Source organism: Pinus tabuliformis, chromosome 5_1, assembly GCF_031772625.1.
Source record: "Pinus tabuliformis cultivar Carrire ecotype Pingquan chromosome 5_1, CPIR1, whole genome shotgun sequence".
Lineage (NCBI taxonomy): Eukaryota > Viridiplantae > Streptophyta > Pinopsida > Pinales > Pinaceae > Pinus > Pinus tabuliformis.
In genome coordinates this window covers 404,480,575-404,495,035 of record NC_142305.1, presented here as the reverse complement: position 1 = coordinate 404,495,035, position 14,461 = coordinate 404,480,575, and the positions used below count along the sequence as shown (strand labels likewise).

The 14,461-nt window shown below is 38.2% G+C and overlaps 1 protein-coding gene across 1 annotated transcript; it reads right to left on the bottom strand.

Moving 5' to 3' along the window:
* Nucleotides 1-12,546: 12,546 nt before the first annotated feature.
* On the bottom strand, nt 12,547-12,999 carry LOC149165185 (uncharacterized). Its single transcript, XM_089429739.1, has one exon. The coding sequence runs from the start codon at nt 12,997-12,999 to the stop codon at nt 12,547-12,549; it is 453 nt and encodes a 150-aa protein (XP_089285865.1).
* Nucleotides 13,000-14,461: the final 1,462 nt, after the last annotated feature.

The window sequence follows — 14,461 nt, the reverse complement described above, 5'->3', positions numbered from 1 at the left end:
ACTCAAGAACTGAAGAATAACTGAAGTGGGAGAGGACACTAGTCAGCTCCATGCCAAGCTCAAGCTGACTCATCCTTTCTCCAAAAATCCTATATATAGATCTCTCTCATGAGGTCTAAGGAGGCTGGAATCTTATGAATGTAAGGAAGTGCTGTTGGTTTGAGTATAGAACTATTGGGTGATTTGCTTGAAGGAGGTGAAGAGGAGATTTCTTTCTGCTGAGAGGTGATGCTGGATTGGGCCTTTTATGGTTGTATTACTTCCTGAACTTTACTTCTTCCATTAATAAAGCATTTGAGGTTCTTCTATATGCATGTGTCTCAATGGCGTATTGATACTTGTATATTTGATTTATTCTAATCCTTGAATCAATTATGAATGTATGCTTCTTTTAGTTTCCCTCTCTGGCCATTTTGCAGGATCTTGGTGTAGCTGGGCCAGTGAAAGAGCAAGGAACTGGGATCAAGTAGCAAAGAGAGAAGATTGGATCAATCATTAGCGGAAGACAACGGTTAGTGGATCTCTTTCTCCCCTCTCTTACATCTCATAAAGAAGTAATCTAGAATAGCTTTGCTTTGATTGTTGCTGAGGTACTATCACCCTTAGAGTGGGATAGGGTCATTCCGTATTGGATACTTTTCCCAACAACAAATTGGCGACTCCACTGGGGATCGTATCTTGTTGGTTGTTTGTGTTTTTGCTATTCATTTCCTAAACAAAGAGAGCACCGAATCGAACTGCATTTGGATCTTTCAAATGCAAAGTAGAAGGCAGCTACTCTGGCTCAGTTTCTGGGCATGTTTATGATTTGAAGAGCTGATCCACAAGGACTCTGAACAGCTCTTAGTGATAGCTTTTCATCCTCCTTTTCATCCCTTAGTGTGTACTTGACTGATAGCTTCTGATTTGGCCAAAAACTGTGAATTTTTGAGCAATCTGTGACCCGGAAACTGAGAAAAACGCAAGTTTATCTCTTCAGTGCAGGCACTGTGAAGGCAGTCTGCATTTCAGCGCAGTTCCCGAAGGGGCTACCTGCGCTGAAGGTCAAACTGCCAGTGTACTACCTGCGCTGAACTAGTTTTGCCTAGTGCTACTGGGGTTCCCTCCTGTGTATTGCCTTGTTTTCACTCTTGTTTTTGCAGCCTGTTACCAGTCAATGTACCTATCTGAAACCAACTTTCCTTGCCACTATTCCGCCTCGGTTGTATAAAGAAACTGTATTTGTTCTTTGTGTATTTCTTATATCATTTGCAGTTTTCCATAACGAAAGTGAACTAGTCTTGCTATGGCCTCTTAGATCTAGACCTGTGATAAAGTGTCGTTTTGATCTGAAGAGTTAGTTTGTTTGTTGTTCATAGCTGATTGAGCTTTTGCTTTCGTCATATGGTTTGAATTTATATATTTCTAGTGTCGAAACAAGTAAATCTTAAGGTGTCTTTTGATTTTGGACAAGCTTGTTTGCTTTCACTTGAAATTGAATTCGAATTTATACAACAGCTTTCTTTTTGTATTGCACCAACATTAAGAAAGAGAAAAGAAATACCTGCATTGTGCATGTGCATTTTGACAGCTTGCATGTTGATTTAGGAAAAAGTGCATTAGTGTGTGCTCTATGATCTGTGTGAAAAGATGATGTCTTTCTTTTCCCTCAGTTATTAAGATTTTCAAAGTTGAAATATTGAAAAGCTTGCTTATCATCTTAGACTGCATTTAGGAGTGTTACTATACATCTCGTGGTGATCCATAAAGGCAAACTGCTAAACAATATCAACCTTAAAATAAATTGAATTTACATAACAACGCATTGAAACATAACACAAACACATAGAGGTCTAAGCTAGAGACGTGTTCCGGCGTCGTTAAACGTGATATCTTAGCATTGAGTGGTTGGGTGATTCCTCCACGGTGAAGCGATAAGTATCAATACGGACTTGTGCTCCCACGTACCGTCGCGTATATATTGGGAGACCCCTATAGGAATAAAGCCTTTATCCATAGGAAACTGTGTCGGCCGCCCTACTGATCGCAATGTAGTGAACACATCATTCACGAAGATCGACCACTCGTACCGTAAAACGTATTCTGTGGTTTTGCGAAAATTTTGGCACACCCTCTGCCTAGAACTCCAGAGCAGTTTCTTTTGGCCTTTTTCAAACTCTATAACTGAAAAAGTCCATCTGAGAATTTGTCACTTCGGGCTCGTTAAAACATCGAAGGAGACTAGAGTCATCTTTAGCTTTTTCTCGACTCTTAAAAAGTGAAAAAGCAAGTTGTGTCTAAAGCGTCGTTATAAAATTTATTTTAAACGGAACATAATCACCTCCTATTCCTGCGTTGATCTTTAGGTTGAGAACATGGAACACCCCAACCAAGGAATTCCACATGATGGAAATCCTAGTCCTTTCTCCTCTTGGGGAGAAGTTGGTGCGCCCCACATGGCCACATTGTCGCTTCCAGGACTGACAATTGGCCTGCCTATTTGGCTATTCTCAACCAATGTAGTTCAGAACACCATGGTTCCTGAACAGTCGAGTCAACAGTTAGATGAGTCTAGAGCTACCCACCAGCCTTCTACTTCCTATAACTCTTCCTCCAATCCTTCATCTTCGCAAGGTAGAGCCGGCAAAAGTCAAGCTCCCATGGAGAAGAAGGAGAAGAAGAAGAAAGAGAAGAAGAAGAAGGAGCCTAAGGCGACTGGGGGCAAGCAAAAGACATCTAACAAAAATCCACACACAGCACAGACCGGGCCTAAATCGCCATGTGTCATATGTAAAGGAGACCACTTCCATAGAGATTGTCCCTGTATTCCCCGGATACTAAGGGACTGGTCCCCTCGTTTGCACAAGTCAGGAGCATCAACCTCTGATAGCCATGTTGATTGCTTACCGTCAACCAGCGAAAGTGAAGGTTCAAGACAAAGAGGGGGATCAAGATCCCCCTGCAGACTGTGTGAAGGCAATCATGCCATCCACCGTTGTCCCTTCTTAGACGAAGCGAAGAGAGTTTTGGAAGATCGACCGGTTTCACCGTTAAGACTTCCTCCTGGATACAAAAAACTCGTTCCAAGTCCTTCGTTGGTTGAAAATACAGCTGGTCCGCTCAAGTGGTCAGCTGAAGTGTCAGTCATTGAAAATGAACCTACTGAATCCAGACCGGATGAAAGTCCAAAGGTCGAAACAGAAGTTGACCCGGTTCCGCCTTCAGAGGTTTCATCTTCAAATGACACCGTCAATGAAGATTCATCTTCAAATGACACCCTCACTGAAGAGAATAAGGATGACACCATCCAGATTCTTTTCATCAACACCGACTCTGATGAGCATCAGGGCAATGCGCCCATTCCTTTATCGCAGGAAGGAACATCGTCAGGGTCATATCCGGCCGTGTATTCGGTCCCACCACCAAGCAACCTGGTTGTATCCTTTGATTGGAACCAACTAGGCAGACCCCGGTTGCCAGCCAGTATACCATTCAAAATCATAGTCCAAATTTATAGAATGGTAATGGCTGGCACTATCATTGATGAAGGGGCATCGGTGAGTATCCTTTCCTCTATTGCTTGGAAAGCACTAGGTTCCCCGGCACTTTTACCTGAGATAAGAAATCTCTCAGGTTTTGATAAAGGAACCAGTCGACCACTAGGGATCCTCCCCAATGTGCCTGTCACATTGAAAGGGAAGACCGTTCAAATGAACGTGATGGTCGTTCAAGGACCCTTGGATTATAACCTACTCCTTGGACGAGACTATATATATTGCATGGGAGCTATAGTCTCCTCACTCTTTAGAGTAATGTGTTTTCCACACGAAGGAAGAATGGTCAAGCTCGTAGACCAACTTTCATTTCCGGGATCACGCATCGCAAATAGTCACATACCAACCCTCAATGGTCTATTCACCCAAGAAATGTCTCCACCCCCAGTCCTCCTTCCCGATGAGTGCGAGTGATTCGGAAAGATGGGGCTGGAACCCAGGGGGCATGCATCCTGGTCTGCTTTGGGCAGAGGAAACCTTGGGTATAAGGTAGAATTTCCGCGAAAGAATATGACTAGTCCGTACCCCGTCCGTGGAAGGAAGAGGGGTTGTTCTAGAATAAGATTCTTTTGTCAAGGTTACTTGTTTGACAAAGGTCATTCACCATTGTCTACTTCGGTAGACAGTGCCGAGGAAATGTTTTAGTTTGATGGTGTTAACGAAACAATCCTTGGGTAACCAGAAAGAGGCAAGCCTCACCCTTTAAAACAAATGTTTTATCGGATAAGTAGGGGCAGCCTTGAAATTGTATTTTATACCTGGGGGCATGCAAACCTTTTGGAGTACAAGCTAAGAGCGGTTATTTATCTGTTTTTGGGATTAGCCGTTTCTGAACTTGCATAAAGAAAGGAGGAGAGGGAGCATAGCTTATGTGAGGTGCGAGCTCTATAAAAAATGGAATCTTGCAGGAGACATTTCTTATCTTATGACTGGTATATCGAGCAGTTTTACCGCGGAATTTATGCTCGTTAAAAAATAGAAAAGCGAGATCCGAGCAGTTTTAGTACATAGTTCATGCTCGTTAAAAAATAAACATAAGATTGAGCAGTCAAGCTCATTAAAAAATGAACATACCCCGGTAAATAACCATTGTGATCGTAAATTTATTAGCCATAAAAAGCCTTGGTCGTGTTTGCACCTGCCACCTCCATTTCATTTGGCCGATCGTTCACCTCCATATGATTGTTTACCTATTTTGAGGAACAGTTGCGAAGAGTGATTTCACCTAGCCATCCTTGTGACACTGCCGTGATTGGAAAATTCCAACCTGTACCTGGAATCTGCTGCTACCCCTGTTTATCACTCGTTCCTCAAAAGACGAGTCTTCTTTGAGCTCTTTTCATCTGACTCGTAAAATATGAAAAGTTTGCCGAGTTTTGGCCTTCCAGCTCGTTAAAAGGACCGGAAGAGCTATCCCTCCTCTAGATTTTAATCTTTTTGGACCTGAGGGATTATTGCACAAAAAGGTCGAGCGCTTGTTTTATTCGGCTCGTTAAAGTTATCGAAAATTCATCCCTTCTGTATTGTTTTATACTTTTTCGGACTTAAGGGATTAGATGACGAAAAAGGAATTTTGGAGTTAACTTTCTGTACCTTTTCAGACTCTCTAAAAATGAAAAGGACCGAGTTTTCCTTGTCGTTAGACTCGTTAAAATGATTAAATAGCGACAAACTTGTCTTTAGACGAGAACGAGTTTCCCTATCGCTAGGCTCGTTAAAACATAGCGATGGGCTTGCCCGAAGGGCAGGTTATAGAACAAGCATATGTTATCCTCCTCAAGCTTGACAAAAATAAAGAGGTACTGGTCAGAAATGACTGGGGAAAAATTGGGAGAACCTCAAAGCTTTAATGGTAGCAAGTCGCTCTTGAACATGAAACTTTTCCTCCGTATCACATCAGGTTGGGTTGTTTCATTCACCGGTCTCATCACCATGGTCTTCGCCAAACCATCCACATTTGGGGTAATGCTACCGATCCATCGCATCAGTGTCGTTATATGTTCAAGAGATGTTGTTCAGAAAGAGTCAACCGTGTCCCATCCACTGCCATACATTATCCTTCATCCACCCATGATCGCCACCCTGAATCATATTTCACAGATTGTTTTCACCTCCACTAAAATCATTAGCTCCGTTCCGTGTCACTGATGTGGGATTCATTAAGGCCCTCCTTTGACGGATCGCTTCTTGTCGACTTCAGCTCATTATCCAAGAAGTTGATCTAGGAACACCCCCCTCAGTACTTTGAAGCTTGCATGCCTCAATGGCAAGTTTCTCACTTCCGGCGACAGGTATACATCAATGACCTTCGACCAGAAGATTTTGCGTGGTGTTCGACGCCAAGTCCTTTATTCACACCACGTGAATTGTACTGCAGTACCTTGAGGGTCATTATCATTATCGGTGATTCCTCTCGCGCTTGTTAACGGTTTACATTATTGACCGGTAATCAAGCGATGTCTTTCCATGTTCGACTTCAGCGCAATTCTCACATGGATCGACTTGTACTTAGAGTGAAGATCGAACGAGTTTGAAGACCCTGGATCTAGTTTCATCCATCCGAGCTGCGATATATATTCAGGAAAAATAAAGACGTTTGATATGTACATCATTGCAGTAGATGATCATCCTACTCAAAGGATGATAATTTCAGCAGATAATTATCAGTCTATCATCAGACGATCGTCTGTTATATGTACCAAAATGAATTTATAAAGCTAAGCATGGGAATGCCCGCCTCAGCCAGATCATGAAAGCAGAATGAAAAATAATGTATTGTATTGTATTTTATTACAGATCACCTCTCAGCGATTGAATGAACTTCGGATCCTCCTGATAAAGCATTTCACCCGATAAACGACCTCATACTTTAGGGGGCAACTGTTATAGAAATTTTTGTGCCTTACAGCATGAAGCATGAAATGTCCATAATCTAAGGGATCCAAAGTCCCTAAACATGTTGTTCCTACCCCTAGAGGAACAAGGTCAGCAAACCACAGCACTAAATATCAGTTCTCCACCTGAAAACACTCAAAAACAAGCTAGTTCTGGATCATGTCAACTGCTCCACTGAGCATCTGCGCTGAATGTCAACTGCTCCACTGTGTACCTGCGCTGAATGTCAACTGCAAAGAAGGCTACCTGCGCTGGGCGAGTTTGGCCAAGTGGCACAGTCATTCCTCAAGGTGTCAATGCCCAGGAAGCTTCCAAAATGACACTTGGATCAGGGAATTCGCCTTGTGATGAGTAAGAGGGTCTAGATCTCCAAGTGGAAGCAAGAACCTCTAAGTGGACTCAAGAACTGAAGAATAACTGAAGTGGGAGAGGACACTAGTCAGCTCCATGCCAAGCTCAAGCTGACTCATCCTTTCTCCAAAAATCCTATATATAGATCTCTCTCATGAGGTCTAAGGACGCTGGAATCTTGTGAACGTAAGGAAGTGCTGTTGGTTTGAGTATAGAACTATTGGGTGATTTGCTTGAAGGAGGTGAAGAGGAGATTTCTTTCTGCTGGGAGGTGATGCTGGATTGGGCCTTTTATGGTTGTATTACTTCCTGAACTTTACTTCTTCCGTTAATAAAGCATTTGAGGTTCTTCTATATGCATGTGTCTCAATGGCGTATTGATACTTGTATATTTGATTTATTCTAATCCTTGAATCAATTATGAATGTATGCTTCTTGTAGTTTCCCTCTCTGGCCATTTTGCAGGATCTTGGTGTAGCTGGGCCAGTGAAAGAGCAAGGAACTGGGATCAAGCAGCAAAGAGAGAAGATTGGATCAATCATTAGCGGAAGACAACGGTTAGTGGATCTCTTTCTCCCCTCTCTTACATCTCATAAAGAAGTAATCTCGAATAGCTTTGCTTTGATTGTTGCTGAGGTACTATCACCCTTAGAGTGGGATAGGGTCATTCCGTATTGGATACTTTTCCCAACAACAGTTATATGATTATGTTTCTTTGGTTTGGTTATATATATTTTATTTATTTATATAGTTAATCTGGATAACTATATAAATCAACAATGCAAAGTAAATTTTATAATTGATTACATATTTATTGTAAAAATTTACATTGAACTTACATTTATAATAATGAACATTTGTAATTAAAGAAGAAATAAGAAATGGTTTATTTCTCATTTGGGCATTCAGTTTTGATTCTATGTTTATTTCGCATGAAGTTCAGATTTAGCGTTGTTGAAATTTAATTTAAATTTAATTTTAATTTTATTTATCTTGTGAGCAAAATAGCTTGTTTTCTGGTCTATTTTTGTTGTTTTATAAACTTAAGGACGTAGCTTGAAGTCAAGCCAGCTAGCCTTCGAACTGCATTTGCTATGCAAGTGCAAAGTAGATCAACGCTGCTTCAGTCAATCTCCAGGTTTAGTTTATAAGTTGAACAATCAATTTGTAGTCATTTTCGGTAATGTTGACTGTTTTAACCTTAATTTTGATTTTTCTGGAGAATTATTACAGTTATATAGAGTTTATTAAAATGTCATTTTGACTTACTCCTTTCAGTAAACATTATTTTTCTCTCTGATTAAGTTTTGTTTATGCAACAAAATTAATGTCTAACTGATCCATATAATTTTAATTAATTAGAGAATAGCCAAAGCATCTTTAATTAAATAAAATTATATATTTTGATTGGTTAGATCACATGAAGATTATTTAGACATTAAATTGTAATTAATTACACTGAATAAAATAAATTTTATCCCACAGGAATTTTTATTATATTTATGTAATTAATTAGGATAAAATTTCATAACCTACCCACAGGAGTTATGAATTAATAAGTTTTATCATAAAGTTTTATTGAATCTGTTTGAAATGAAAATTTAGCCCACAGGCAATTTTTATGTCATTAGATTCAAATTTTTTTAGCATGATTTACATTGGTAAAACATGAAAGTTTATTAGGCCTCAATTTTAACAATAGTGTAATTAATTACACTGAATATAATAAATTTTATCCCACAGGAATTTTATTATATTTATGTAATTAATTAGGATAAAATTTCATAACCTACCCACAGGAGTTATGAATTAATAAGTTTTATCATAAAGTTTTATTGAATCTGCTTGAAATGAAAATTTAGCCCACAGACAATTTTTATGTCATTAGATTCAATTTTTTAAGCATGATTTACATTGGTAAAACATGAAAGTTTATTAAGCCTCAATTTTAAGATAAGCATTTGATTTTTTAATGCAGTAGTACAACCTGCAAATTTCTCTGAAATTCGTTGTGACATTCCCGAACTTAAGGAAGTAATCTCGTTTGTTTGTTATGAATCTAATATGGTTAACGTTAATATTAACACATGGTGGATTGATTCTGGATCAACAATTCACATTTCGAATTCCTTGCAAGGATTGCAAAACCTAAGGAAGCCAGTGGGAAGTGAGCAAAGCATCTTATTAGGAAACAAGATGGGCTCGCATGTAGAAGCTATAGGAACATGTTATTTAACTTTAAGTAGTGGCTTTATTTTAGAATTAGAAAAGACCTTCTATGTTCCAAGTTTTTCTAGAAACTTGATTTTAGTTTCAAGGCTTGTACCTTTTGGATATTCCTTAAACTTTTCAGAAAAATCTTTCAGTCTATTCTATAAATCTGATTATGTTGGGAATGGTATTTTGTCTAATGGTGTTTACTGCATTAATTTACAAAACAATTTCACTTATGATTCAATGCATGTTCACACTGGTAATAAAAGATGTGTTATTAATGAAGATTCCTCTAAATTATGGCACCGGAGACTAGGTCATATCTCCATAGAAAGAATTAAAAGATTGGTAAATGAAGGGGTACTTAATACTCTGGATTTTACTGATTTTGAGACTTGTGTGGACTGCATAAAGGGAAAGCAGACCAACAAGTCAAAGAAAGGTGCCAATAGGAGTTCGGACATATTAGAGATCATACATACTGATATATGGAGTCCAGACATGGACTCACATGGTCAGAGATACTTCATCTCCTTTATAGATGATTACTCACGATATATGTATCTCTACATGCTTCATAAAAAGAGCGAAGCATTAGATGCCTTTAAGATCTTTAATACACTTGTGACCATTATTAGAGTTGTCTTTGAATTCCCCTATGAAATTAAGATCGTGAGATCAGATAGAGGTGGAGAATATTATGGTAGATACACAGAAGATGGACAAGCACCTGGGCCATTTGCTAAATTTCTTCAAGAGCATGGGATTGTTGCCCAATACACCATGCCTGGTTCACCCGACCAGAATGGTGTAGCAGAAAGAAGAAATCGAACATTATTGGACATGGTGCGGAGTATGCTTAGCAGCTCCAATCTTCCTAAATCCTTATGGACTGAAGCACTTAAGACGGTAGTGTATATATTAAACCGAGTTCCAACCAAGGCGGTTCCTAAAACGCCATTTGAATTATGGAAAGGTTGGAAACCGAGTTTGCGACATATGCGCATTTGGGGATGCCCGTCTGAAGTGAGAATTTATAATACACAAGAGAAGAAGCTGGACCCAAGGACCATTAGTGGGTATTTCATTGGATATGCTGAAAGGTCTAAAGGTTACAGATTTTATTGTCCATCTCATAGCACTAGGATTGTGGAATCAAGAAATGCAAAGTTTCTTGAAAATGACTTGATCAGTGGGAGCGATCAAACCAGAAACATAGTTTCTGAGAAGGATCATTCAGAATCTCAACCTTCCACTTCAAGTGATAGATTGGTTATTGTTCATATCACCCCTCAAGTACAAACTGGTGTTGAACAACCAATTTTTGAAATTCCACAAGCTGCTGACGATAGTCCAGTAGATCAAGGAGTTCAAGAGTTGCCAAGAACTTTTGAACAACAAGTTGAACCACATACTTCTCAGGAAGATGATGGTACAACATTAAGAAGATCTACTAGACCTAAGAGATCAGCAATTCCTAATGATTATATTGTGTATCTACAAGAATCTGACTATGACATTGGAGTCGAAAATGATCCCGAGTCATTTTCACAAGCCATGAGTTGCAAAGAATCAGAACTATGGTACAATGCCATGAAAGAAGAGATGAATTCCATAAAGAGTAACGAAGTCTGGGATCTTGTTGAGTTGCCTAATGGTGCAAAAGCCATTGGATGTAAATGGGTCTTTAAGACAAAGAAAGACTCATTGGGAAACATTGAGAGATACAAGGCAAGACTTGTTGCTAAGGGATTCACTCAGAAAGAAGGAATCGACTACACGGAGACCTTTTCTCCTGTATCTAAGAAAGATTCCTTGCACATTATTATGGCATTAGTAGCCCATTTTGACTTGGAGTTGCAACAAATGGATGTGAAAACAGCCTTTCTTAATGGAGATCTAGAGGAGGAGGTTTACATGAAACAATCTGAAGGATTCCCCTCTAGTGATGGTGAGCAATTGGTTTGCAAGCTCAAGAAGTCATTATATGGTTTAAAACAAGCATCCCGCCAATGGTATTTGAAATTCCATAATGTAATTTCTTCTTTTGGTTTTGTAGAAAACATTATGGATCAATGTATATACCTAAAAGTTAGTGGGAGTAAAATTTGTTTTCTTGTTTTATATGTGGATGACATTTTGCTAGCAACCAATGATAAGGGTTTGCTACATGAGGTGAAACAATTTCTCTCTAAAAATTTTGATATGAAGGATATGGGTGAGACATCTTATGTCATTGGCATTAAGATCCATAGAGACAGATTTCGAGGCATCTTGTGTCTGTCACAGGAAACCTATATTAATAAAATTTTAGAGAGATTTCGGATGAAGGATTGTTCACCACTTGTAGCTCCCATTGTGAAGGGTGATAGGTTCAATTTGAACCAATGCCCAAGGAACGGCCTTGAAAGAGAAAAAACGAAGAACATTCCATATGCTTCTGCTGTCGGAAGCCTAATGTATGCTCAAGTCTGCACAAGACCTAACATTGCATTTGCTGTGGGAATGTTGGGACGATATCAAAGTGATCCAGGTTTAGACCACTGGAGAGCTGCAAAGAAAGTAATGAGGTACCTTCAAGGAACCAAAGACTACATGCTTATGTATAGACGTACGGACAACTTGGAAGTAATTGGCTACTCAGATTCCCAGTATTGAATATGGGACTTGGTCCCATTATGTAGTTTCTCATTGTATGGACAATGTTATTTTAATGAAATTCTTAATTATTGTGATTTTTTTTCTCATATTTATGTGCACTTTAAGTTGATTTGAGAAAATTCATTTAAGAAGGACCAAGAATAAACATAAGGTTTAATCATTAAGAAATTGTTGGCACATAAATTATAATAAGAATAAATACATAGTAATACATGGAAGATAATACTCGTCATTAGAGGACTTATCGCCATGATTCATGTATCTATTACTTAATACAGATTATCAATGGGTTTTAAGTTGAGACATTAAGTTTGGAAGTATGGACCAAGTGGGAGAATGTTAAGCTCCATTAATTTTTGCACAATTGCTGCCTACAATTATGGGATTTAAACTGCAGTCTTTCCTTAACTTATGGAAGCCAACTGCAGTAGTTTCCTTAAGTTAAGGAAATCAACTACAGTTACTAAATTTATTGTTGGGAGCTACTAAAGTGGTCCATTACTCCATCTGGAGTTCTCTACCTTGATCTGTGGGACATCTGACACATAGCTATCAGAAGCTTGATGAGTTCTCTGCCTTGATCTGTGGGACATCTGACACATAGCTATCAGAAGCTTGATGGAAGCTTGGCTATAAATTCATCTGTTTGGTCCCCAAGCTTGCATCTCAATCCCCTTCAGTTTTTTACACCATCTAGCTGAGATAGCAGAGCTTGGAAGTGCCTTCAGATTTTCTGCATTCTTTTCCTTTTGCTTGGATAGCTGGAGCGTGGTTTTTCAGAAAGAAGTTGCATCAAGAGTTTCACCAATGGCTGGAGGTAATTCAGATCCCTGGACATTAAGTTTTAATAATTCTTTGAGTTTATTCCGCATATAGAATCATTGTTAATTTTCTAACAATTCCTGCATAGAAGGCATTCGAGTTTAAAATAAAACCACTCGAAAATGCAGTCCTTATGAAAGAGGTGATCACAAGGCAATTGTTTTGCAAATTTTCCTGTGGAGAGCGTATCATGACAAATGGCACATATCAATATCTCGCCATTACCAGTGCCGACGGCTTGGGCTGGAATTATAATCGTTGGCAAACAGTCAAGAGCCGCCGAAGCAGCAGCTGTGGGACAGCTCTTATGGCGAGAAATGTATTTCTCTCGCAAATGTGTATAAAGACCGAAACAGTCACCTCTCAATTGTATGGAATTACTATTGTCTTCCAACAGTTGCAGTGCCGGACGACAATCTGCAAAATTTCCGCTCCATAAGATTTGCTGGCTCCACACATTTCCGTCGAGCCGGCTCCAATCAATGATAATTCGCCAAAAGATAACATTCACGTTTTCAACCATTGCAGCCTAGATATTCCTTTGGCCACTGTAGTTTGAAGGACGCCATTCACAGTTGGGTTTATGTCCAATATCATCTAATTGATCTACAGACACATTATTCCAAACGTTCTCCAATTTCAACTCAAATCCGTTCAATTTTCAAACCTTTTAAACACAATACAAGACACCAAGTGTTTCTGAACAGCACATTCATTTTCCATGGATGCTACTTGTTCATGTGAAATGTCATCGGTTCCAGTTGTTTCCATGGAAACCTCGTATATTTCCCATGCCGGCCCTCTATTTTTGACATTCTCTATATGACCATTAACGCTGTCAAATATTTCTCTCGCAAAACTTGTAATATCATTACCTCTTCCCTTCCTTGATTTCTCCATCCCGTCGAGTTCCTAAAGACGTGTCGCTGGACTTTTTGTATATTTCGCGAAGAAACTGTGAATATGATAGCGGGATCACAGGGCTTTCCTCCGATCACCTATGATATTGATCCATAAGGATTTATATATTTACGGCATCATTTTAAACTTAATATACTTGTCCAGCCGACACAAAGACAGCGAAAATTTTCGGAGTAGTTACCCAAGGGCTTAAATACTTTCAACGATATCTATAAAGTGTGTTAATTTTTAAATCATATCATTGCTTTCCTCCAGTTTTCAAAGACTTGAACTCGAAGGACAAATTTGATATCTTTACCAAATAAATAGACTAGGGAAAGGACTCTATTAATGAAAGGGTTTAGGATGATTGAAACATAGTAGTTTGATCAATTAAATTTGAACAAAATGAATGAATTTATATTTTATATTTACTTAAATAATAAAAAAAGTTACTTAATAGAATAAATTATTTATATAAATATTTTTAAATTAATTTTATTTGGGAAGTTGAAAATATCATTTCCAATTTTTTAAAATTATTTATTTATTTTTAATATTTTGTTGATTTTTTAAATAGTGATAATGAGATGTCTTTGAATATTTAAGAAGGCTTTCATTTTTTATTTTACGTTGTTATAATTTTTTAATGCAACTTATAATTTGTATATTAATTTTGAGAGAGTGAAAGAAAATTAAAGCTTTGAACTTGTGGTTGCATGATCCCTATCAGAGGTTGGTGGATAGTGTTAATTCCCTGTAAACTTAAAATTGTTTTATTGGTAGGAATTCACAAACCTACGGTTTTAAATACCTATTGGGTTTAGAGTGTGATAATGAAAATTACTTTTAGTTTGTAGTTTTTAGAAAGCTATCAATAAGATCCAAAATAAAATTTTAATCAATGTTTTAAATGTGGAAAAAATATTTTACATTTTTCATGCTATTTTTTTAAAAAATAAGTTAAATATCTATTGATCTCAATATATGACATATATGTGTTTAATGTGTTGAAACACACAAGTAGAATTTGTCAAAACCTGAGAAATTTTAAGTTAGGAAACAAGAGTTCCATGTGTTCCTGC

Coding starts and splice junctions, on each gene's coding strand:
- LOC149165185 (XM_089429739.1), bottom strand. CDS start 12,999: ATGGTTGAAAACGTGAATGTTATCTTTTGGCGAATTATCATTGATTGG.